This window comes from Podarcis melisellensis, assembly GCF_964234715.1.
Source record: "Podarcis melisellensis genome assembly, chromosome: 7".
Taxonomy (NCBI): domain Eukaryota; kingdom Metazoa; phylum Chordata; class Lepidosauria; order Squamata; family Lacertidae; genus Podarcis; species Podarcis melisellensis.
In genome coordinates, this window is record NC_138539.1 from 13,624,963 (window position 1) to 13,638,662 (window position 13,700).

Below are 13,700 nucleotides of genomic sequence, written 5' to 3' on the forward strand. Positions count from 1 at the left end.
CAGCAGCCGGGTTTTGTTTTTACATTTCAAAGTACAGTCATACCTTGGGTTACAGATGCTTCAGGTTGCGTGATTTCGGGTTCCACACCGCACTGAACCCGGAAGTACCGGAACAGGTTACTACTGGGCTTCGGCACATGTGCCAAAGCACCAAATTGCACTTTGTGCATGCGCAGAAGTGCCGAATCGCGACCCACGCGTGTGCCTCCCACACGGATCACGTTCACAACTCGAACGTCCACTGTATCTAATACTTCGCTCTCCTACAAAATATTGGCTCCCGAAGCAGCTTAAAAGTACCAGGGGCCTGTGTTGCACCCAGCGGTGGGCAGGCTGAGAGAGAATCCTACCTGCCTCTTACTCTGCCTTTCTCAGAGATGGCAAAAGGGATTAAAAAAAAAAAAGAATTATTATTGCATGAAATGCTCAGTCTGGGTTGCCTTGCGTTTGGCAGTGTGATTTCCCCCAGCCGAGATGGATCACGTCATCGGCAGTAGCCCTGCATTTGAGCGCATGCACGAGAGCATTTGAACGATGATACATCTCTGCTTCACAAGCTGGGATTTGAATGAGTCTTTTGCCTGTGCACGCACGGCTCCCTTTCTGCGAGTCAGCTAGCCAACCAGGAAGTCTTCAGGTAACTCTAGTTCCTGTTCAATCCAAACCAGGAAGCTATGGTTAGCAGGCTTTGCAAGAAGCCAGGGTAGTGTTCCTAAGCCGTTCATCATATATTTTTGCAGTTCAGTTCTATTTCGTCCAAAGTTACGGAAGACTTCCTGGTGGATTTGCCCCTTCGCGTAAAGGTGCCAAAGACTGGTTCATACCTCTGCTCATTAAGCAGGGAGCGGATAATCGTGTATGATGCTGCCACAGCGGTGGGCAATGTGCGGCCCTCTACATAAGTTTACGCGGCCCTTGGCTTCTTTGGCCCCGCCAATTTTGGATCCTGGCCCTGCCCTCGACTGGCTTCAACCTTGGCCTGTGGTTAGCTGAGGCTGAGCAGGCCTGGATAGGTTGGGGGCCTGGGGAATCACCTCATGTAGGCCGCCTTGGGTTCCATGACGGAAGAAAGGAAATGAATAAAGCGAAATAGCTGCGGCCTTCAACAAATTACCCTCGAGGGAAGGTGGCCCTCAACTGAAAATCTCCCCCCTGTCCTGAACTATATAGCCAATGTTATGAAAATCTTGGCCTATACAAATGGACTGAAACCACTGTATTGCCCCTTGCATGTATTTGAGCTCTCTCGTGGAAAATTCCATGGCTGAAATGATTCCTGTAAATCAGTAACTGTTATTTATGTTGTTGAGAAATCGGCTATTTTTCCATTCCGGCCAGTTAAGAGTTTTTTTATGCTGCTTGGAAGTTTTTATTTTAAAAAACTGCCATCACCTGGTGCGATGTGGGCCGCCAATGGCGACTTATATCTCCCGTTTCACCAACCTGAATCAACGCAGGGCGCAGTGTTAGAAATTAGCCAGGCGCCAGGCGCGTTTTGCTACTAGCGTGGGTGCAGTTGCAGCTACATGGAGATGTCTGGGTGCAGGGTTGGCGACCGGAGTTTAAAAACCTCCGCCTTAGTAAAGGTAAAGGGACCCCTGACCATTAGGTCCAGTCGTGACCGACTCTGGGGTCTTGGTGCTCATCTCGCTTTATTGGCCGAGGGAGCCGGCGTACGGCTGCCTTAGTCCATAGTTAATACCATTTCCATTTCCATTTCCGCTGTGTGTTTCTCCTCCTTGCATGCTGGGACCAGTGAATTGTTGTAAGAGCAAGCGACAGTTGAGCAATGTGGTTGGGATCATAGAATTGTGGAATTGTAGTGTTGGAAGGGAACCGCAAGGATCATCTAGTCCAACCCCCTGGCGAATAGACATTCCGTCGTGGCGACTGTAAACCTAGGTTTAAGGTGCCACTTGGCACCTAGCTTATACATGCTAGTGAGACTGAATGTCCTACAGGGGAGATTGCAGAAAATACACAATGCTATCTTAATTTTGCTGAGTGATTTTATTATACCAAACCTTACTGGAATCTATATGCCAATAAGGGTTCGAGAATTGAGAATACTGCCATCACCATAGTTGAACCTTACAGTCTTTGTGTGAGCACAGAGCTTGTTTTCACTAAGCACCTTGCGTTTTTTAAAGGATTGCTAAGCTGGCAAACCAGCCCTAGGTTTGAATCAGAACCAGCATGGGGCTGTTGGTTTACTCTCCCCTGCCTTCCATTCCCAAGGGCTCTGAGGAATTTACATTGCAGAACTTCTGAAGAGCTCGCTGGGGTTCCTGTCTGATGCCAAATGGCCAATGGCACTTTGTTTTCATTGCACCTCTGTGCTTTCCCTTGTTGACAGCTGCATTGAGTTTTTGCGGGGAGGAGCAGGGTATAAATGTTTTAAATAAATGCATGGTTAAGAGTGTGGCTGAGCTTGTAGCTTTTGCCACACCCAGTTAGCTTTTTACAAAGCTCTAAAAAAATCTGATCAACTTCAAGGTATTTCATTCTGCATTTTTGTTTTCTCTCTTCCAGGGAAGCTATCCGGTTTGGGAAGATTTCATAAACAAAGCTGGGAAGTTGCAGTCTCAGCTTAGGTAAGCTAAACCCTCGTTCCTCTCTTTCTGTCAGAGTTGCTCCTTTAATCCACTAAAATGTCTGCACTTCAAATAAGCTTGGACTTGGAGCGCAGATGCTTTGCTGGCTCTCTGCAAATGATAGTTTGCAAATCTGGAGACATCTCCCAGAACACACACTCCTTTCCCCCTTAATAATAATAATAATAATAATAATAATAATAATAATAATAATAATAATAATTTATTATTTATACCCCACCCATCTGGCTGGGTTTCCCCAGCCACTCTGGGCGGCTTCCAATAAAACACTAAATTACAATAACCTATTAAATATTAAAAGCATCCCTAAACAGGGCTGCCTTCAGATGTCTTCTAAAAGTTTGGTAGTTATTTTTCTCTTTGACATCTGGTGGGAGGGCGTTCCACAGGGTGGGTGCCACTACCGAGAAGGCCCTCTGCCTGGTTCCCTGTAACTTGGCTTCTCGCAGCGAGGGAACCGCCAGAAGGTCCTTGGAGCTGGACCTCGGTGTCCGGGCAGAACTATGGAGGTGGAGACGCTCCTTTTAGGTATACAGGACCAAGGCCGTTTAGGGCTTTAAAGGTCAGCACCACCACTTTGAATTGTGCTCGGAAACGTACTGGGAGCCAGTGTAGTTCTTTCAAGACCGGTGTTATATGGTCTCCTCCCCATTTGCAGAGCAAATTCCCCTTGTCTCGTTCCATAGTTTGGAATCAAACCTTCAGCGCTGTGGACAATGTCTCCCGCATGAATGAAAATTTGAACCCTTGGTTTGATGTAAATAAGGAAGCAATATTTACTCGGGAAGTTTGTGTTAACCATGGTAAATATTGTGCACAAGAGAGAGGAACCTGTGGCTCTCCAGTGGGTGTTGGACTCCAACTCCCACCAGCCCCAACCGGCATGGCCAATGGTCTGGGAAGATGGGAGTTGGAGTCCCAGCAACATTTGTAGGACCACGGCTTCCCCAGCCCTGATGTACAATTTTGAACCATGGGCAAAGGCAAAGTGAAAGGAGAATTCGCCGGAGATCATAAATGGGGAAGTAACATCCATTCCCATGGCTAGCTTTATGATTTGCAAACTATTGTGTCCAGAGAACCAGTGTGAAGTCTGCAATGTGCACATAGCTCTTGTTAGATTCTTTTCAGTATTCTAGAGTCGCTGTGCATAGCCCTCCCTTTGCCACAGCAAATGCTCTCCGCAATACAGATGTCATCTGGGTGTGGTCTTTTCAGAAACTCAGTCCTCCCATTGTCTGTTAGTATAATTTGGAGGGAATGTCAAGCAGACATTTCAAACTCTAGTTACTGGCAGGTACTAAAAGTGAGTAGTATATTCCTCTGGTTGTGCCTTCAGGATGCACTTCCTTCCTCCAGTGGCTTTGCTTCAGGCCCTACCCTGGATCTGGATTTTGCATTTTTGATCTGGATATGATATTTTTTTTTTTTTTGCAAATCCTCATCTAGACATTTTCTCCATAGCTTGCTTGGAAGAGAGGAAATTGAAAGCGTTTTGCGGAGACCCTGCAAAATGGTCCTCACATTCTGTTTGCAGGTTGGTGCAGCAGTTCAGGTTTAGTAAAGCTGTCCTTATTTACATGCAAATTTGTTGAAGTTTCCATAGGGAGAAACAGAGTTCTGTTCTATTCTTGTTTGATACAGGAAGCTTAGATTGGACAGTTTATCTTTGACAATAAAATTACTCAGGAGATGGACTTTCTACTTGCCCATGTCTCTGCAAAGTTGGGAGTGCGGTTAGCCTAAGATTCGGCCGAATTCTGTTTATTTAACAAGTGAATAACAATCTGGTTGATCTTGTTTTCTGCTTCGCGGTTGTTGATAATGCCTAAATAACCAGAAATGAACATGCTAAATCTAGCAGTGTTTCCCAACCTTGTGCCTCCAGATGTTTTTGGCCTACAACTCCCATCATCCCTAGCTAGCAAGACCAGTGGTCAGGGATGATGGGAATTGTAGTTCAAAAACAGCTGGAGGCACAAGGTTGGGAAACACTGATCTAGAGGGTGTTTGGTTAACTGACTCCATTCCACACATCTCACTTAGCCTTTCTTGAAGCAGAAGGATAGCGTTGACATTCATTCTTCTCTCTTTCCCTTTGTTAAGGGCTCCCAGCTCTGTAAGGGTTCATACCTATACTATTGATCAGCTGCTGGAGGAGAAGATGGGGAGAGGGCTGCAGTTTCCTTGGAGCTGAGCTGCACTCTGTCCTTTCATACCCTTGTTTCTTCGGCAGTGTGCCGTGAACAGTGGATGAAAACCTTCCCCACGAGAGCAACTTGCTTGGCATTCTCTCTTGCTGTGAACCATTTTCCCTACAGCAGATCTTGGCTAACGATTTCTTGATTCTCCAGTGGCTGCAAAGGGAGGGGGATTTTATGTGCGTCTTAAAAGTCTTCAGCTGACCTATGAAACGCTGTGCATCTTAACCTTTCTATGTGGCTGTTTAGTGCCCAGGAGTGCTGGTGGTCTGAGTCTGTAACTTTGCTTTTAGTAGTAAATAAGATATTTTTCATCCCTGCGATTCTCTGCTGCGCAAAGTGATTTTGGAAGGAGGGAGGGGGTGTTTTTACAGGGGAGAAACAGCAGGCAGGGCAGGAGGCGCTTAACCCTTGGTCGTCGCCCCTGCTGCTTTCCCTTTTGCAACACCTCTCCTTGGCTGCGTTTTGTCTTTAGGGTGGGATTCCGGGATGTGTTTGCAAGCTCTGGGGGGAAATTGTGTGTGCATACGTGCGGAAGAAATTGCCACAGAAAACTGGATAGAGAAGACCTTCCCTCCTGCAGGTTGATTCTCCATTGCAGATGTCAAGGCCTCTACACCATTAACTGATGTTGGCAAGCATGGGGTTGCCCGCCACAGACAGGTTCCATCTTGAAGAATTCTTCATTTTGAACCTGTGTGTTCAGTTCATTTCTCTCCTGCTGCTGTGCCCTTGTTTTTAGTTTCTCCCCAAAGTCATGTCCCAGATTCCTTTTTAAAATTTAAATCTGAATATGCAATTAATTCAGAGAAGGAAGCACTTCAGCACAAGTTTTTGAGGTGAGCAGGGTCCTTAAGACCTACTTATTCATGAAGTGCCGGCTATATTTAGGAAGCTCGGATTTACATTTTGTTTCTTGCTGAGAGTAAGAATCTGGGGAGCTGCTGCTACTGGATGCCTGCTTCGAAAAGGGAATAAAAAGGCCATTGTGTTTGCAAGCCAAGGCAGCTTCCTGGGAGTTCTGTGTGGAAGGAATGCTTGGCCAAGCTACATCAACCTCAGACTTCTGTGATGAATCTGTACATCTTAAGACTGAAAGTGATGGGTGTGTGTGGCTGTTTGAATGCTCCTCCAGCTGTTGTCCCTGTGCGTTGAACTATCATGTCAGGCTAGAACATTCTCCCCAGTCTAGTTATGAATATAAATAATGAGGGGGTCATATTTTTGAGCAGGCTTCCTCAACCTAGGCCCTCCAGATGTTTTTTTGGCCTACAACTCCCATGATCCCTAGCTAGCAGGACCGGTGGTCAGGGATGATGGGAATTGTAGTCTCAAAACATCTGGAGGGCTGAGGTTGAGGAAGCCTGTTTTTGAGGGTTACCTTACCTGGATTTTGAAATGGTCCAGCCCAGCAACAGATTCATCCTCGTGTGATACTGCTGATCATGTTTTTTTGGTCAGAGGAACCACTGATACGACTTGCTGTTTTTTTAGAAAAAGCAGGGAGGAGAGGAAGTCCAGCTGAACTCTCTCCCCCCTTCCATTTTTGAGTTGGAACATTCAAAACTAAGCCTGCATGACTTTCCCTGTTGGGATGCACATGGTCTCCGAATGCAAACACACACACATCAGCTTCTTAGAATTGTACAGTTGGAAGGGACACCCAGGGTCATCTAGTCCAACCCCCTGAAATGCAGGAATGGAGAAACTGTGCAGGCCGTCCAGTGTCAGGTGATCTAGGGTGGACTCAAGCTATATTTGTGCTCTTACTCCCCAAATACGAAATGGTGCCCCTCTAGAGATGTGGAGGGGTGGGGAATCCACAGAAAAAATGGAGGGAGGGAAGACCCTCAAAAATATTTCCCCCACAGGCCTTCACATCTCTCGTACCCCCCTCCTCCTGCAAATTAACATGAGTGCAATAAAGCAGGAAGTTTCCCAGTGCAAGCGCCATTGAAGGCTTGCATTGGAGAACGACCTGGCAGGTGGCATTGCATGGGCTAGAATGCTTTGGCCTTCCATGTTGATGCGCCCAGATTCACCTGCATGAAGCAGCTGTTGCCCCTTGCCCCATGGTAGGGCCACCTCCTGGGATACTCTAAATGTAAAGTGGAGGCCCTATAAGCTTTAGAATACCTGAAGCCGCTCTATAGGGACGCGGGTGGCGCTGTGGGTTAAACCACAGAGCCTAGGACTTGCCGATCAGAAGGTCGGCGGTTCGAATGCCCGTGACGGGGTGAGCTCCCGTTGCTCGGTCCCTGCTCCTGCCAACCTAGCAGTTCAAAAGCACATCAAAGTGCAAGTAGATAAATAGGTACCGCTCCGGCGGGAAGGTAAACGGCGTTTCCATGCACTACTCTGGTTCACCAGAAGCAGCTTAGTCATGCCGGTTCCCTTGGCCAATAAAGCGAGATGAGCGCCGCAACCCCAGAGTCGGTCACGACTGGACCTAATGGTCAGGGGTCCCTTTACCTGAAGTCGCTCTGCAGTGTGAGCAAACAGATCTGTCCCTGCCAGGGATTTGTGCCAGGCTCATAAGCTCCTGAAGGGCTGGTCTGCTCCCTGTCTGTGCCGCTGGTTTGCCTGACATGAGACTAGTGAGCTTTTGCGTACATTTTGCTTCACCTGTAGTTTGAGAGATAAGCCAGCATTGATCAAACAAGTATTGGGCCCATTGTGCAGGAGTCTGGTCAGAATGCTGCCCTTTCCTGTTGTTATATTTCTTAATGCACAGCACTCTTGCTCGTTCTTTTTATCCTCAGAAGAGATCTACGAGGTCTAAGCCTTATCCTCAAAGGCTGTTTTTCCCAGCTTTGCTAGACTGACCATTTATTTCTGGGAGCAGTAGTGTCAATAGCCTTCCTTTCTCTTTTAAGAGACAGAAACTTGCTCCATAACTTTGCACCTCAAACATCCATAGGTGGCCGAGAAGCAGGTGCTGGAGATAGCATAGTAAATTCGCCTTTAGGTCAGGAATTTATGAACCAACAGCATTGGGAGAGGATTGCGTTGAGTCTTCAGGGTACAGCTTAAAGCAATGCCTAGCCATTTTGGTGCCTCCTGCACGATTTGTTGTTGTTGTTGTTTAATCGTTTAGTCGTGTCCGACTCTTCGTGACCCCATGGACCTGAGCACGCCAGGCACTCCTGTCTTCCACTGCCTCCCGCAGTTTGGTCAGACTCATGCTGGTAGCTTCGAGAACACTGTCCAACCATCTCGTCCTCTGTCATCCCCTTCTCCATGTGCCCTCCATCTTTCCCAACATCAGGGTCTTTTCCAGAGAGCCTTCTCTTCTCATGAGGTGGCCAAAGTATTGGAGCCTCGGCTTCGGGATCTGTCCTGCACGATGTTGAATTACAGTTCCCAGCACCAGCACCATGCTGACTGATGGGAGTTGGAATCTCACAACATCTGGAGGGCACAGGTTGGCTATCTGCGGCTCCAAATATCGTTTACAGTAACCCCTTCCCTGCACTGTTTAAAAGCTTGAGAATTGTTTCTCTCCCTCTGTGTATTAAAGCACACATTCAAACATGATGAAATATGGTTTAGTTGTCAAACATGCCACTCAAATCCAGTAATTGCTTGGATTTGTAATTCTGTGTTCTTCCTTTTCTCTTCTGTCCAACGACTGCCTCATACTCTACATGAGTTTTTTTATTCAAGTGTAGACTTGGCTGGAAGTTGGGCTGATGTCGCTGCGAAACTCACATGATTCTTGCATTCATGCCACGATTTTAGGTGCTGCTCTTCTTAGATGTGCACCCCCAAAAAACTAATGTGTGCGGAGGATGCTGTTGATAATAGTTCTTCACTGCATATCGGAATAATTATTTACCTTCCTTCATTCTTCAGAGCGGAAACGTTGAACCTGTAGCCCTCCAGATCTCTTCTTGGACTCCGAACTCTCTACCAGCTCCTGACAAGATGGCCGGTGTTCAGGGATGATGAGAGGCTGGCTTTCCAGATGAACTACATATCCCATCATCCCTGCCCATTGGCTGTGCTGGCTGGGATGAATAGGAGATGTAGTTCAGCAACAGATTATAAGCTTTAGAGGTCCTCCCTCTCTCCTTTAGAAGCACCACCTGTCTTTTTGTTGTTGTTGTTCAAGTCAACTCTGTAAGAAAATAGGAGAAAAGCAAGTTTTCTGTGGTGCCATCCAAAAGCAAGAAAGTGATTTAGGGTACAGTCATACCTCATGTTATGTTTTTTTTCAGGTTGCGTCCCGTGGTGACCTGGAAGTACCGGAAAAGGTTACTTCCGGGTTCCGCTGCTCGCGCATGCGCAGTAGTGCTAAATCGCACTTTGCGCATGCTCACAAGCGCCAAATCACGCTGCGCACCTGCGCAGATACGGCGCTTCAAGTTGCGGGCTTTCCATGTTGCAAACGGGCCTCCGGAATGGATCCTATTCGCAACCAGAGGTACCACTGTAAAAATAAAGCTGTGAGAGTCCTTTTTGTATTTCATAGGAGCTCAAATGAGGAGGTTGTTGTTGTTTGCAATGCTAATGCATTTTCCTTCTTGGTACGCAGAGTTCTAAATAAGCTGTGTCTCTCGGTTTCTAACGTCACATTATCTGCCTTGTATTTTAGGACAACGGTGGTAGCAGCGGCGGCGTTCTTAGATGCCTTTCAGAAAGTGGCCGACATGGCGACCAACACCCGTGGTAAGCAGATGTTTCTCTTAACAGCCTTTGCTAACCTGATGCCCTCCAAATGTTTTCGGCTATGGCTGGCGGGCGCCAGGTTGTCGAAGGAAGTTTGGCGAAGGCTGAGTTGCATTTTATTCTGTTGAGCAAAATATTATGTGATTTTAACATTAGCAGGCTCTCCCAGTCTCTCTCTCTCACTCTCTCTTTGAAACCCTGCCAACAGCCAAATCTGTTAGACATCTTTGAAATAGTCCCCCGTTCCCTCGAAAGTGTGAATATGTACTACATGAGCAGAAATAATAAATAAATAAAATTAATAGACGGCTTGGAAAAAAGCCGAAAAGCCAGAAACCTGTCATTGAAATTTGACTGGTGTAAATAACAGGCACACTGCTGTATTTCGCCATCTGAACGGTATCTCAGTCCAAAATGAAAAGGATGGGTTGGATTTTTTTTAATATAAAAAAGGTGGATTTACTGAAATACATTGGAGCGTGTTATGAGAGCAGAATGCAAATGTGTTTTGCAGCTTTGCGAGGTAAGTCTGCGGTTCATTTTACTCAGCTATGCTGCTCACGACCACCTGAAAGAAGGAGTAAAATACTGTTTCCAGTTTACAAATACTTTTGTGCCCAGAGCTAATTACTTACTCACCGTAGAGGAGCGGCTTCTTAGAAGCCTGGTGTTTTTGGCAGTCTCACACTTGGAAGCCGAAGCCAATTCTGTATAGTTTGGCAAAAGGTGACGGTCTTCCAGGGACCTTTCCTTTCCAGTTTGCATCCTTTACTTACACTGTGAGGCTTCTGCTGTGTATGTATTCTTAATTTGCTCCAGAGGAATATATCTTGGCTCTGTCAGAATCATGGAATTGATAGCCCAGGAAGAGACTCTTAATCACAAGGTCATGGGTTCGAGCACCACATTGGGCAAAAGATATCCCTGCATTGCAGGGGGTAGGTAGGCGTAGATGGCCCTCACGGTCTTTTCCAACTCTGATTCTCCTATTCGAAAGGTCTAGTTCAACCTCCTGCAGTGCTGCGTGGATTTTCATCATCATTTGATTACGCCAGTGTCTTGTTTCCTGCTTTTCAGTGGGTAGGTGTTGTTGTTTAGTCGTTTAGTCGTGTCCGACTCTTCGTGACCCCATGGACCAGAGAATGCCAGGCACCTCTGTCTTCCACTGCCTCCCACAGTTCGGTCAAACTCATGCTGGTAACCTCAAAAACACTATCCAACCATCTTGTCCTCTGTCGCCCCCTTCTCCTTGTGCCCTCCATCTTTCCCAACATCAGGGTCTTTTCCAGGGAGTCTTCTCATGAGGTGGCCAAAGTACTGGAGCCTCAGCTTCACGATCTGTCCTTCCAGTGAGCACTCAGGGCTGATTTCCTTAAGAATGGAGAGGTTTGATCTTTTTGCAGTCCATGGGACTCTCAAGAGTCTCCTCCAGCACCATAATTCAAAAGCATCAATTCTTCGGCGATCAGCCTTCTTTATGGTCCAGCTCTCACTTCCATACATCACTACTGGGAAAACCATAGCTTTAAGTATACGAACCTTGGTTGGCAAGGTGATGTCTCTACTTCTCAAGATGCTGTCTAGGCCTGTCATTGCCCTTCTCCCAAGAAGCAGGCGTCTTTTAATTTCGTGGCTGCTGTCACCATCTGCAGTGATCATGGAGCCCAAGAAAGTAAAATCTCTCACTGCCTCCATTTCTTCCCCTTCTATTTGCCAGGAGGTGATGGGACCAGTGGCCATGATCTTAGTTTTTTTTAATGTTGAGCTTCAGACCATATTTTGCGCTCTCCTCTTTCACCCTCATTAAAAGGTTCTTTAATTCCTCCTCACTTTCTGCCATCAAGGTTGTGTCATCTGCATATCTGAGGTTGTTGATATTTCTTCTGGCAATCTTAATTCCGGCTAGGGATTCATCCAGCCCAGCCTTTTGCATGATGAATTCTGCATATAAGTTAAATAAGCAGGGAGACAAAATACAGCCTTGTCGTACTCCTTTTGGTAATATCCCCCATTTGGGGTGCCTGGAGCAGTGCTACAGAAGGCCACTCAGGGGAAAACTATAGATTCAGCATCCCCTGCGTTACACGTCTTAAAAAAATGTATGTGTGAGCCATGCATAACTATTGGCAACGCAACTTTCGGCTATTCTAATATTCCTAACTAAGTGGCATGTGTGGCTGTGGCAGCAAAAGTGTGTAAAAAATAAATTTATTTCGTCCACCACAATACCTCAAGGAGTAGGGCCCTTCCAGATGTTATTGGACTACAACTCCCATCATCCCTGACCATTTCCCATTCTGGCTGGGACTGATCCAACAACATCTGGAACGCTGCGGGTTAACAACCCCTGTCTTAGAGCTGTGGGTGGTGGTGTAGTGCCATTCCTCCAGATGTGGGAAAGGGACGTTGCAATGTCCAAAGGCATTTCATGGTGATTAAAGCAGTGGTTGCCAAATCATGCCTCAGGTTCGCAATCGTGGCCTGACACTTTGTACTTTTCTGCTTGCGTTTGGGAACAATATATGCTGGACAGTATTTTGGTGCTTTGCTTTGCTACAGAGTAATCCCAACAAATTTTAGTGCATGTATTCCAAAGCTGGTGGCTTTGGTCCAGGCATAGGCAAACTCAGCTTTCCAGATGTTTTGGGACTACAACTCCCATCATCCCCAGCTAACAGGGCCAGTGGTCAGGGATGATGGGAGTTGTAGTCCCATAGCATATGGAGGGCCAAGTTTGTCTATGCCTGCTTTAGACTTTCTTGTACATTACCTGTTTCCCCACCTTAACTTGTAAGATGCCCTCTTGCCAAAAGGTGCCCTTTAGAGATTTGGCAGGCATCTCTCTCTCTCTCTCTCTCTCTCTCTCTCTCTCTCTCTCTCTCTCTCTCTCTCTCTCCACCCCCTACACTGCCCCCAAACAAACCAGACTGGGGAAGGGAGTCCAGGCACACTCCTAAAACAGAATACAACAGCATATTCTGGGCAAACCCTCAAAATGCAAAGCGTCTGGTTTATTGTCGTCTTCAAAATACTGGTTTCTAAGAAGCAGCCTTTGCTGCTGTGTTGTTCTCGGAATAAACTTAACACCTGCGGGGGAGGAAGAGGGGCGAGAATCCTTGAATTAGGCCTTCATTCAGCCTCTGTACAAAATGGGTGAAATACGCCCTTCTTGTGATCTGAAAAGGCCCCATTTGGCGCTGCGACTTGCTTTCAAAGTCTAGCGAACGCTGGGTAAAAATAGAGCAATTAATTAAGAGCCGAGTTATTTAATACTGCTCTAATGGTTGAGCCAGCTGTTCGGTTGTAGCGTTGATGAGGAGAACTGCTATTTTAAAAGCATGTAGTATCGCACAGCCAATGTTCACGTGCAGCAGAATTGTGTGATGCGGATGGGGGTTTGTGTGCGCGCGTTTGTGTGTGCTGCAGGTGAAAGGATTCCATATTGGAATGTTTTCCAACACACAAAATAAATAACTTTCTACTTGTGGAAGAGTAGCTCATCTGAAAAGCAGCTAGTTTAGAATACTTTCTCTCCAATACGCTAGCTCAAGGGCAGCCAGCGCAGCACCTTCCAGATGTTTCAAACTATGAATCTCACGAACCCCATCCAGCATGGCCAAGGGTTCAATGCTAATTGTAGCCTACAACATCTGCAGGGCACCATATTGGTTTCCCTTGTACTAAGCTGGTTGATATTTGTGGAGAAGCACTCTGGTGTATAGGGGAGTAGCTGGAAAAACCCCCAAATCTGCCAACTACTTTGGTTTAAGTTGATAGTAGAAAGGTCAGGCATCCCCAAACTCGGCCCTCCAGATGCTATGGGACTACAATTCCCATCATCGCTGACCACTGGTCCTGTTAGCTAGGGATGATGGGAGTTGTAGTCCCAAAACATCTGGAGGGCTGAGTTTGGGGATGCTTGACATAGGCAGACGCGGCTATAAAGCCTGGGACACAAATTTTCACGGCCCTCTAGTGCCTATGGCGACTCATTTACCGGAAAGAATGTATTTAGCATTAATTCTGGAAGCGTGAACTCAATTTTGGCCAAACTTAAGCCTCTGGGAGAATTGAGTGTACACTTTTAACTACTTCACATCTCAGTGGAACCATAACTTTGAATAATGCCTCCTGATAGCTCTGAGCTCCGGCTGTTAGTGTGTGTCTGTGGAATGTCTCTGGTGAATCTCTTACTCAGAAAGGATTGCTTCAC

The 13,700-nt window shown here is 46.6% G+C and overlaps 1 protein-coding gene across 23 annotated transcripts in view; it reads left to right on the forward strand.

Moving 5' to 3' along the window:
- The window catches only part of MTSS1 (MTSS I-BAR domain containing 1), a 152,428-nt gene that overhangs the window by 18,961 nt on the left and 119,767 nt on the right, over positions 1-13,700 (forward strand). For all 23 annotated transcript variants that reach the window (XM_081918775.1, XM_081918781.1, XM_081918760.1 and 20 more), the window contains exons 2-3: positions 2,533-2,594; positions 9,414-9,487. In XM_081918775.1, the coding sequence (XP_081774901.1) occupies positions 2,533-2,594; positions 9,414-9,487 (136 nt within the window). The remainder of the gene's footprint in view (positions 1-2,532; positions 2,595-9,413; positions 9,488-13,700) is intronic.